Here is a 12,719-nt window from a genome sequence, read left to right on the forward strand (position 1 = left end):
TTGAGTATGGCATGCCTAGTTTCAGGTCCACTGTTTAAACATGAGCATGAGTCACTGCCTGATTACTGTGTCTGTGTTGAGTTCTGCTTGTCTCCTGTTGCCATGTGAGTTTTCTCTACTCTATTTCCATTTCATTAAAAAATCAGTAACTGGCTACTTGAAACTGTCCATTTCTGTAAAAAAAAAAAAAAAAAAAAAGTGTGTGAATGTGTGTGCTTGGGGACATATTACAGTACCTAGCTTTGCATCTAGGTTGTATTGTATTCTTTACATCCATCGTGACTGTGATCAGGATGAACATGCATTAATCACTAAACATTTATTATACTTTAAAAATCAGACCATCTCATGAAATACAGCACAGGACAGAGTTGACACATCCTCTGAAGCATTATGAACATATTATCTCTTTTATTTACATTCCTTTTTCAAATGTTAACATTTTCTGGTATCTCATCAGGTTGGCATTTTAAATCTTTTCTCAGCAAAATAAACTTGACACAAGTAAAACAGATGTAGACAAAAGTTTTATTTACACCATACAACATTTTTCATTTTTAAATATTTTTATACAGGGCTGCAGATGAGAGAGCTTGCTGAGTGCCTTCAAGCATATTCTGCAGTATTAAAGTTGTGAAATATATTATTCATATAAAAGTGGGTATTACCTTTATTGCATTTAAAGCAATGAAGAATGTAGCTTGACGAACATTCATCTTTAAATGACAGGAAAAATCCTACTTGCCTCTCCAAACATTTTTCATGTCAAAGTAAAAAGTGTAGTAATGGCCAAACTGACTTGTTATAAACCTTTTAAAAACCTGCATAAGTATGTACATTGTGCTCCTGGACTCAGTCACCACTGAACTAAAAAAAACTGAGCCCAAAGAAGCTTTTGGGTTGATGTAGCATAGTGTTACAGTGTTTTCTATTTTTTGAGGTCTCATCTAGAAAGATATACCTTTTGTGGATCCAATTCTCTTCAACGGATATGTTCAAAACACATGATGGTTATATTATACACCTTGCTGCTCCCTCACTAAGTACACTAGTGAGAATACAAAAAAAAAATTATGTTTTTGTCTTTTAAATCATTTTAGATCTCCTTTAGTCCTTTTTAAAATCTTATTGGCACATAATGTCCCTGCTATATATTTCTAGGACCCAGATATGTCTTGCCAAGGCTGCCTGAAGTGGATTCCACTTTTTTCCAGTGCAAAATTTATCCTGCTTTTCTTGTTCCTTTGTTTAGACCTCTGTTTGAAAGTCTCCCTCTTGGACATCCAGTGGAAGGTTTACACATTTTTCCCACTCAGCAGGAGTCATCTCCAGAGAGTCCTTGTTGTCTGACTCCAATACATTCATTGTAGCGTAGTTCTGGTACTCACAGGTTGGGTTGTAGCTTTCCCAAGGGTTTTTAGTGGGCATTGCTTTATCCTGTGCGAGAAAACAGAACAAGGCATTGGTATTTCACAAATACCACATTCACCATGGCTACACATTTGGGCTGATATGTATATTTTATAGATGCACTAATACATCTTTGTCAGAGAGAATGTAAGCACCATGATTTGGCTACCTTCCAACACTAAGTACTGATATGAGTACAAGGCATTGGCCCAAAGCACACCATGAGCAGAACTTTTTGAAATGACCCACATCTAAATCACATCATCAAATCCTTATCAAGCCACTATGTAGATAATGTGAACTTATTGCTAAAGGCTCAACAAAAACGCTAGAATTTTTTTTGCAAGCAAGCAAAAGACAGACAGACCAAGATTAACTCAAAGATTCGCTGTAAGCCAGTACATCAACTTAAAGTTACCATTATTTGTTAACATCAACCAGGGAGAGAATGCAAGTTGACCTGTTTGCCGCAGTATACTCTCTTTTTTTGTGCCCAGAGCAACAGTTCTGTTTCATCCTTAATTGAAATTGTCAGTGTTGACATCTGCTTTGTCATAAGAGGGGAAGACGGGTCTTGAATAATTTTGGGGTTGTACGCTACTCATGGAGTGAGCATCCGGTGCCACCATGGAGTAGGATCAGGTGTTGTTGTATCAGAATTGTTTTAGGAAAACCGGTTCATGAGGAGAGCATTAAACTGATCCCTCATACTGGTATCTGCATTGGTGCATCCCTAAAAAATATTTTAATTAAATGTCTAATTTTTATTACATGATCGGCCCCTAAATTCAGTAAAATGGTTGTCAAAGACCTATTATCAAGGAAGTAGAACTCAATACCAATGGTGTCTACATGGATATCTCTTCACCAACAAGTCTCGTCTTTGTCAATACCATTATATGCTGCAGATACTATTAAAATATAAGGGAGGCTAATGAAAAATAAATCTGGATCACTTCCAAAATCTAATAAGTTCATTGCTTTATCTTTCAGCCATATCCATATAAAAACCTTTCAACCACCCCATCTCGAGATATCACCTAAAGCACTCTGAGCATTGTTTTTGTAAAATTTGTAGACATTGTACTACCCTTTTGTAAATTAACCATAAACAGTAGTTTGAATATCTTTTTTAACAGGTGGATTCACAGTAAATTAACACAAATTAAACAAACAATAACTTCAATGGACAACTGAAAAGTCTGAATGTGAGCAAATCAAGAGGCCTTCTATCATGCATTCACCTGAATAACAATGAATAGCCAATGATAAAATAAACATTTTAAAGGCACATGTTCTAATAAATGGAAAAGTATAGCAGTGATAAATTAATGCACTGACCGAGCATCAATTTTTTCCTTTAGTCACACACTTCCTGGCGCTGGATCATGTGAGCATGCTTGTGGCATGGCCCGCCTCCCCCCTCCAATAACTCTTACTCACCATGCTGCCCATATTTGGTATGTCTCGAAATCGGTCCAGGGTTTGAAATTTCTGATTCAGTTCCTGGAACAGCTCCATGTGTCTTTTCCTGGTGTGCATGACTTTCTGCAATGGCAAGGAGTGGTGGGGGGGTTGGAGTTCAATCAAGCTGATAACCATAGTGTTGTATCAGGACATACACTGCCTCTTGCCACATTGAAAAAAGCATTTTTCACTAAAAGACTCTTTACTATAGTATACTGTAGCTTTTCAATGGCTCAAAACTGAAGAAACTCTACAAATTCTTTGACTGACTGGTCATGATAAATGGCAGCACAGATTTCATCAACCAAAAAAAGGTTTGCAGTAGCACTTTCTTCCTTTCTTTCTTTGCAATTTAGGTTTTTTTAGGTATCTGTTTCTCTGTGAACTTCAGAAAAAACAGAGCTTGATTTTCAGCTTGAGATCTGTGAATGTAAAGGGATAAAATGGAAATGGGAACTGCTACTCTGTGTGGCAGCTGACAGCACTGCTTCCAGTCTAACTGCAAAGCTCAATAAATTGTATATTTGTCAGGACCTTACTGCTCCAATAAGCTTAAGTGCTACACAAAGTAGTTGTAAATTAAAGAGTAAAACACAAAATCAACAAATGGCCATTTCGTTGATGTAAGGAAAGCCTGTGACATGCACTTCACCAATTAAAAGGTTTAACATACCTCAAAGTCGAGGTCCTGGTACCTTGACTTTCTTCTCTGTAGAAGTAAAAAGGCAGGTGTTAGGTTGCAAAAGAAATATAGCAACTTCTAAAAACGCTTCTAACTTGAATACTGACATGTCCCTTATTTTATTTGTATTATGCAAATCATTTACTCTATGCATATTTCAATACATATTTTCTACATTTTAGTCTCACAGTTTCTTTACATATGATCTAAGTTTGGAGTGTTTGTTTGAAACATCAAGTACACAGAAATAAAACATTTTTATTAAGACTGAAAGTAACATTTAATAAATAATGATAATAAATATGCTTTATCTAAATGTAGACTTAGACTATAATATTTGATTTAAAATAATACCACCATATTTATGCAAAGTGGGGTAATACGGTGAAATGTAACAGGTACAGAACTTTAAGCATGTGCATTAAAACCACACTGATCAGCCATAACCTTAAACACAATAGCAACTATTTTCACTAAGCGATGAAATGTGCAACACTTGGGCACACCTGTACATAAGCCTGCATAAGCCTTCTAGACAAGAATTTTGTCGAGTCGTGTTTAGGTTCACAAGCTGTTTCTTTAAGTTGGATCAGAATGTCATCCACCCTCCAGTTTGCTCCCAGCTCTGGCTGAAATACGCCCATCTATGTGCAGCCTATGTTCAGGGCCTTTCTGGGCAACTGAAAGACAAACGTGATTTGGAGCTGATGTACAAACTTTCAAGGAAAATGAAGAACTCTCTGGGGAAACCATAAATTAGGTGCCACTGGGTTTTCTTCTCAGGGGTATGCCTCAACTGCTGGTGATGATACCGTCATGATGGTCAGGTTGGTAATTGGCATTCTCACAGCTCACGTACTGTAGGAAGCCAAAAGTCCAGGGTCTTCCCAAGGAGGGGGTCCTGTGATGACCAGAAACACCAACCCCCATTGCACTGGGTTCTTCTTTGTTGAAGAAAACATTTGTTTGTAACATTTACATTTGTTTATCTGGACAATATTCTGGTTGTCAGCAGTTCATTGGAGAAACATGTTGTCCATATAGACTGGGTGGTTAACCTCCGACTAGAAAACAACCTGTTTGTGAAGCTGGAGAAATCCCAGTTATTCACATTGCTATTCAATTCTGGAAAGCCTTTTGCAACATCTTGGGGGCTACAATTAGTCTTTTATTTGGGACTTATTGCAGAATTCAATGGACAGACAGAGGGTTAAGCAAAATTGAAAAGGCTCCTTCATGTGTCTAGAATCCTCCAATCCCAGGCAGACTAGGTCTGAACTAGGTGGATCATGCACAAAACACATTGTGGCACTGTTTACTGAGCACCATACAGGCTGCAGCCTAGAGAGGGGCATGTACAGTCACTCAGAGGAGGCATCAGGGCCCACAGTTCTAATCATGGCAGCGTGTACTCTTGGCCACTAAGTACCTTTTAAGATCCTTAACAGAATTAAACACAGTGGCAGATGACAGGTCCCACACATCTGGCCCCTCCTCCACCTCAAATGATCGATGGAACCCTGCCATTAACTGTGAGATGAATTCTCCCCTCATGGTGTCAAAGGGAAACTTTCCAGTACCTACTACACTTGGAAGGGTATTGTTCTAAGGAACGTTCTTCAAAACCCAGAGCTTATTAGGTAGGAACCCTACAGCAGGCAAGAAAACATCAGGAGATATCCCTAGATGAGGATAATGAAACGCCATGAACAGCTACGCTGCAGGAATATGGGGTGGCAGATCCATGGGCTGCTACATCACAGATATCTGGGCAGGCAGTGGCAGGCAACTACGGTTGCTAGGCGATGCTGTTGTAGAGTCCATCAGGCAAAATACATGACATCTGGGCACACCTCTGCATAAATCTCCTCGATGTTGCACTCATTATGCAAACATTAGTTTAACACTGAATATGTGAATGAGTTCTGAAGTACATTAATAGTACAAGGAAAGGAGAAAAGTAAAAAGAAGAAAAAAAACATGAAACAAAGAACAACTTTAAAAGAGAAACTCTGAAAAGAAAAGAAAAGCTGCTCTGGGTAATGCACAAAACCCTCTGAAGTTGTGCTATCTGGCAAAAAAATGTTAGCAGCATATAATTTAAGTCCTGTAAATTGTGAGGTTGGGCCTCCACAGATTAAACTAGTTTCAGGAATTTCTAAGTAGGGATTTCTGATACTCATGTGCCTATTGTAGGCTCTTTAGGGGCGGACAGGGACCAGCACTGGCACTCTGATGGATCTGTGGCTATGCAGCATGTGTGTCCATATGCAGCAAGCTGTGACACACTATGTTCTGAAACCGTTCTATTATAGCCAGCACAAACTTTTTCAGTAATTTGTGCTACGGTAGTTCTTTTGTAGGATTGGTCTTGATGGGCTAGCTTTGCTCTAGAATATACAACATTATGCAACATTACCTTCCCTAAAAACATGGCCAATTTTGCTATCCTGGGAAAAGCTTTTTTATTCAGTTTTATTCTCAGGAGCAAGAACTACAGTACCATTTCAAATATACAGTGACCTAGTGTCTCACAATATGGACCGCAACAAGGTGTCTCAGACCTTTACAGTCACATTTTTTTCTGCTTCCAATATGTCAACATGGAGAACTGACTGCTCACATGCTGCATGACATCTGCCTAATATATTTGGACCTCCTTGACAGGGGTCATTATAACAAGATAACCATTGTTGTTCATGTCGGCTGGTTTTACAGTGGTTTTAATGTTATGGCTCCTTAATATAAAGTGGCCGTGTTTGTTTTCGAGCTGCAGAGCAACTTGTGTTGTAAAATATTTAATGCTGGAAATAATAAAGGCTTCATTTTTAAAAAGTGTTGACATATATGAGAACACTGTGATTTTGATGTGGATATATTTCAGGCTAGTCAGCAACAGATCACTGGGCAAAGTCACACTGCAGTCAGCACAGACACTTTTGATTTGTCCAGTCATAGACATTTAGTATTTCCAGTGTGTTTACAAAAAAAAAGATTTGAGAAAAAAAAAATCATTGCCTGCTTTTTGTTTTATTTTCCTTTTTTTTTTGTTGTATTGGCCAAGTAGTTTGCCCCCTAATGTGACCTCATAAAAGAGGACACCTTCTTGTTGCTCAACTTTGCCCAGGTCTGTTAAAATATGCTATTTTCTGGTAGGACTTGGTTTGGCAGTAGCTCATTTTTGTTTTTTAATATTCATAGACATTAAAAGTATACAGTATGTTTAGAAAAGGATTAATACAGGAAGTCAGATATGAAAAAATGCATTATCTGGGGTGGGTTTAACTGGAGCCTTAACAGATTCTCATTGTGAGACCTCTGAGATATGAGCTAGTTAAAGAAATATTAAACATATCTTTAACTAAACATGCACATTCTCTTTAAAAAGTCTGGTAGAATGCTCAGAACTTACCTCTAAAGAGCTCATGGAGGTAGTTGAGCCAGTCTCACTCCGGGCCATTCCTACGCTCTCTTCCATTTCAGCTAGAAAGTTTTTGACAGCAGTGCGAGGCTCAAATGGCAGGGTCTGCATGTGTTCCAAGGCTCCAGGAAACTGTTGCTCCATGCCTGCACTCATGTGCTCCATCCCTGATGACCCAATGTTAAATTCAGTGCCCACCTTGTAGTGTATCAGCCGGTCATGTTGCAGACTGTCCATGCCAATATTTCTCTTGCTATCCTCCTTCAGCAGAGTGGGCACGCCGCTTGAACCAGTGGGCAGTGATGCTGCTGCTGAGGCCCGAGGCATCACAATGTAGTCTGTCTCCATGGGACCCTGCTGCACATGGCCGGTGAGCTCTTGTTCACTCTGCCGCATGCCATCTTCTGTGCACAAGTACACAGTGCGGTGCATGTCACTTGCACTCTCGCCCAGACATGGCTCGTTCATGGGCATGTGCAGGCCTGACGGCTGTTGAATGATCACTTTTGATATGATGTTACCCGGCAATGTGGAGTAGTTGAGGCCCTCTGGACCTTTTTCTTCCTCTTCATCATTGAGGGAGATGCGAGACAGTGTTCCGGTGATGGTGGCAGCACGACAAGACCCCATATCTTTATGAAGAGCTGTAAGTGTATAAATATTGGTAAGATTTATTACACAATGGACAAACAAAATAGCAGAAACACAGCAGAAATAAATCGTGAAAATTGCTAAAATGATAACTCGCTTTTTACCATTTTTTATTTTATTTATAATAATATTTATTTTTTACATTTCTTAGTAATTATTCACAATAGTAGCTTTTTGCAGACAAGTCAATTTTTTGCAATTTTAATCCGGAACTCAATATGGCATGATGGGATGTTTACCTCAGGACCAGCACTGTAGACTTTTACACATATTCATTACAATTTCAGTCTGATTTGACCCTTGAAAAGCACTGTAATTAGAACCCACCATTCATTAACCATCTATTACAGTACGTACCTGACCGACAAGCTATATCCACATCTTTTTCGAAATCAGTCTGTGAAGAAAGAAGAGTAAATAAATACTCATTTGACTGATTTATATTTTTCAGTCAACATCAGCAGCATGACAAAATCTTTTTATATTATGTATATCGTATAAAAATTCAGTTGATGGTTCATGGGAAACTGTTTTAATGAAATAAAAGTAGTCACAGTAAGTAATCCTAGAGGACACAAAACCATAAACAAATGGAATTATCATAGAGAATATCATTGCACATAACCTCAGGAAAACTATGCATATAGGCATAGGCAAAAACAGGAAAACATGCATTATAAGTGCACAACCCCAATAAATCCAGATGACAGTGCTATCCGTTTCCTCAAAGCAAGCACAGAAGATGAAAAAGAGGACAGAAATGTGATAAATCCAGAGTTGTGCTTTAAATCTAGGCATAAAAACATTAAAAGGACTGATGAAGATTTCTATTTAATAGCTTTCTATAAACTTGAATTTACAGTGTAATGAAAGAAGATTCCTGCTGTGCTAATGCCTTATCCAAAATCTCTCGTGAACGCTACTCACTTTCAACAATCAAAGTACAATGGGTACAGCAAGGTGTAACTCGGCAACATTGCTCTATTAGATTTAAAGCATCACCCAATGCCCTTCACCACATCACCTTTGACTATGTGTCCGTTTACACCTCCAGCAGCAACAAGTTTAAGTATGACAACAGTTTTTCGATGCATTACTAAAACGTACTAAAACGATAAATCAGTCCACAGGGAAAGGATGCTGTAATGTTTTGGAATATGATATACGAATATACATACTGTACAAACAGCTCTGCCTGTCTCCATGATAATGGATAATTAAATACTGTATGCTGTCATTGCTGACAATAATCAAAGATCTTGATGACCACATGTACTATAAGTGTATCAGGTGGGGTTTGCGATAGCTCAGCTGTTAAACCATTGGACTACTGTTAGGAAAGTCCCAGGTTTAAATTCCACGACTGCCAAGTTGGGCCCTTGAGCATGGCCCTTAACCCTCAACAGCTCACATGTATAATGAAATATAATGAAAATGTTAGTCGCTCTGGATAACTTAAAATGCTGGAAGATGCATTTGAAAAAATACATTTGCAATAAAATGACTTTACATCATATGCATTTCTATTCTATTAATATAATAGATTTAATGAATAAAAAATACTCATTCCTGTATTTTTTGGCCCTTAAAATAAATGTTATGACATTGCTGGAAGTGACTCAGAAATCAACTTCCCCAAAGGCACTGTGACCTACTAACCACCCTGAACTACAGTCCCCACCCTCATGTTTACAACACCAGTAACCGAAGTACATGCTGAGAATCAAGCCCTACCATTTTTATTTTTATTTTTTTACATTTCTTGTTTTTGATCATGTTGTGCCTGTTTTTGGATCTTACGATGTTTTGGATCAGTTTGACTAAGTCTTTTCCATTAAATATTATATCAGCATTTGCATTCTGATCAACTTTACTCCCGACATAAAGCATACAAGTCATACAATGCATTTGTTGTCTAACAGAAATCTATCATCTAAAACATAAATAAAAATTAAGAATACCATTACATAAATGTCACAGTGGATCCAAAATATACAAGATATGGAACACTATAATCTTTAAACATAACTTGTAAGCTTGTACCATATCCATGGAAATAGGGTTGTGGTATGGAAGCACACAAGTAAGATAATTACCATAATTTGTGCATGGCCATTAGGGAAAGTGCCAGTTGCGTCAGCTCCGATAGGGTCTTTGCAGTTCCTCAGTCGACATCTAAAAGCATCTTGCACCTGTAGTGTTTGAAATGTACTTGATTAATGATAGGAAGCTCATTTTGCTGACCAATATCCACAAGATATTCTGAAATTGTCACATACTTTTAAGGTTAGATTTTAGTCTTGCCAGATTGCAACTTAATTCGAAGAATTTAGAAGACAGTAGGTATTCTAGATATGTATTAAATACACCCACAGAAAGACATAATACAGACAAAAGCTTAAGAGGCTGGAGGATCAGAATCTGCCCTACCTCTCTGCGGAGGATACAGTGCACCATGACTATAACAAAGCCTTGGAGAGAGTCGAAGACAGCAAATAGGATCTGGAAAAGGATGGAGCGCTTGTCTGTCATGGCAAGCACAGCTGACATCCAGGTGAGCGCCAGAAGAGGCAAAACTACACATGAACTCCATAGAGAGGCCCTGAGAGAGAAATAGAGGAATTGTTTGCATTGAAGAGATAAATTTATTGAAACAAGTATGCTGGTTTTGCCATACATTTCCTATTTTCCTTCACTGAAATTAAGGGGCCCAAACATGTTCCAGTCCATAGTAAAGTGATTTCAATGAAGACATAATTTGACGAGTTTTGGAAAGTAAGAACTCGAGTTCCTGCATCAAGCCATGGCCTCAAACCATTTTGGTTTAAACTGGAACTTTAAATGCACCCTATAACGTCCTCGCCCAACATACCTCATTAACACTCTTGTTGTTAAAATGGAAAAATATCCAAGACATGCTCCAAGATTTAGTGGAAAACAGAAGTGGAGGCTATTATAGCAGCAATGGAAGACTAAAACTGGAATGGTATAGTCAATAAGGACGTCCGAGTCTGATGGATGTGTCCACAAACATTTGTCCACTTTGGCTATGTTCACATCACCAAGTGACGTCGCATCACCAAGTGATTCAATTCTGATTTTTACCCTAATGTGACAAAGATCTGATTTTTATGTCTGTCAGATCTGATGATTTTCAGATCAGATCTGAGTCATTTTTGTATGTGTCCTCCTATAGATCAGAATAGATTTCTTTGTATTTTTTGCATTTGTGCCTGCGTGGGGTGCTTGTTGATGTTAGTCAGCACTGGCAGTTTGGGGGTTTCATAACAGTGGTAGCAACGGCTGTTCAAACAGCTAAAACAAGGCATCTGGCTTTTCTTCGTTCTTCTGGACCTCAACGAATACAGCTGAGTAACTTCTTGCCATCCTCCAGAGCTCCAGTGTTTTAACTTAAATGGTGAGACCACAGATGTACTGATGTGCCATTCCAGAGCACAGATGCATCCACATTAGAGTCAGATACAAGTCATTTGTAATTATAAGTGTGAATCGTCATGACATGCAAATCAGATCTAACCAAAAAAATGAGAATTGAGCTATTTGGTTTGTAATGTAAACATCGCGTAGCGTTTAAGCAATACATTATACCGGTTTTGCAAAGCTATGAGCCAGGTACTTACATGGCATTGCTGGCTGTAGTTGCCGATAAAGCAGTTGTAGAGACAACACCACACTTTGCACATTTTAAGGTTAATCCTGTATGTGGCTCACTCATCTGCCTGTAAGAAAGGATAACGAGTGTAAGTATATAAGTTTTACCTGGCAGAATAAAGACATGTCAATCATGTGGAAGGTAGCTTCTGATACTGAAGCACACTGTGACTTCCAGTGGGATGGCTATTATTGTTATTGCTTTTGATTGGTTTAACGTTTTTTTTTTGTTTGTTTTTTACATAAAAGTGTGCTACGAAAATATGCTTTGTCTTGACAAATATAAAAAAAAAATCTTAGACAAAATAAAAAACGAAGAGAGGTGCATTAAGGGCACATTAATTAATATTGCAGGGAGCGATGGTATTCACCTACCCTGCTCTGTGTTTTAGCTTCTTATCCAGGATGCCATCTCTGGAAACCAGTTTGTTGAACACAAGAATGCCGATCACCATATTGACCTGCAAATGCAAAACACCAGACAATAAAGGTCTGTCCTCCAGGCTTTTTTTAAAAAAAACACCACATAGACAGATTATATTAGTCATATAAGCAGTTGAATAATAATTATACCAGTACAACCTTTGCCTTAATTAGTGAACCAGCATTCATTAATATTTTCCCCTTTAAAATAATAGATGATTATAAATTATAAGTACAAAAAGGTTAGAAGCAGCAGCGCTTCTGTATTCTAAACATTATTATTAATGGTGGACTTTTTAAAGGTTTTTGCCTTCTATAAGTTCACGTGTTCCTCTTACACGGGTCTAGTGACAGTTATATGGACTCAATAGTTTGAATATTATCGTATTAATCTCATTGTTAGTTATCTCTATTTGTAATATAATATACCCTCTTTTCACTAACATAAAATTTTAAATAAATCAAGTTATTAAAATCCAGAAGGTCCAGTGCACACACCTGAGATCCTGTTTTGGTACACCTTGCAGGAATTGAGGATGTACAGTGCATCTGGAAAGTATTCACAGTGCATCACCTTTTCCACATATTTTTATGTTACAGCCTTATTCTAAAATTGATTAAATCATTTTTTCCCCTTAGAATTCTACACACAACACCCCATAATGACAACATGAAAAAAGTTTACTTGAGGTTTTAGCAAACGTATTAAAATAAAATAAAAAAAAAACTGAGAAATCACATGTACATAAGTATTTACAGCCTTTGCTCAATACTTTGTCAATGCACTTTTGGCAGCAATTACGGCCTCAAGTCTTTTTGAAGATGATGCCACAAGCTTGGCATACTTATGCTTGGCCAGTTTCGCCCATTCCCCTTTGCAGCACCTCTCAAGCTCCATCAGGTTGGATGGGAAGCGTCGGTGCACAGCCATTTGAAGATCTCTCCAGAGATAATCAATCAGATTCAAGTCTAGGGTCTGGCTGGGCCACTCAA

General features: G+C 38.1%; 1 protein-coding gene across 2 annotated transcripts in view; it reads right to left on the reverse strand.

The window, feature by feature from the left end:
* Positions 1 to 415: 415 nt before the first annotated feature.
* Positions 416 to 12,719, reverse strand: part of adgrb3 (adhesion G protein-coupled receptor B3) — a 187,934-nt gene continuing 175,630 nt past the window's right edge. For both annotated transcript variants that reach the window (XM_053479702.1, XM_053479701.1), the window contains 9 exons: positions 11,679 to 11,764; positions 11,273 to 11,371; positions 10,062 to 10,233; positions 9,728 to 9,823; positions 7,989 to 8,028; positions 6,972 to 7,624; positions 3,551 to 3,586; positions 2,854 to 2,958; positions 416 to 1,437 (listed from right to left, as the gene is read on the reverse strand). In XM_053479702.1, the coding sequence (XP_053335677.1) occupies positions 1,249 to 1,437; positions 2,854 to 2,958; positions 3,551 to 3,586; positions 6,972 to 7,624; positions 7,989 to 8,028; positions 9,728 to 9,823; positions 10,062 to 10,233; positions 11,273 to 11,371; positions 11,679 to 11,764 (1,476 nt within the window). In that variant the 3' untranslated portion in view covers positions 416 to 1,248. The remainder of the gene's footprint in view (positions 1,438 to 2,853; positions 2,959 to 3,550; positions 3,587 to 6,971; positions 7,625 to 7,988; positions 8,029 to 9,727; positions 9,824 to 10,061; positions 10,234 to 11,272; positions 11,372 to 11,678; positions 11,765 to 12,719) is intronic.

The sequence above is a fragment of the Clarias gariepinus genome, chromosome 20, assembly GCF_024256425.1.
Source record: "Clarias gariepinus isolate MV-2021 ecotype Netherlands chromosome 20, CGAR_prim_01v2, whole genome shotgun sequence".
Classification (NCBI taxonomy): Eukaryota; Metazoa; Chordata; class Actinopteri; order Siluriformes; family Clariidae; genus Clarias; species Clarias gariepinus.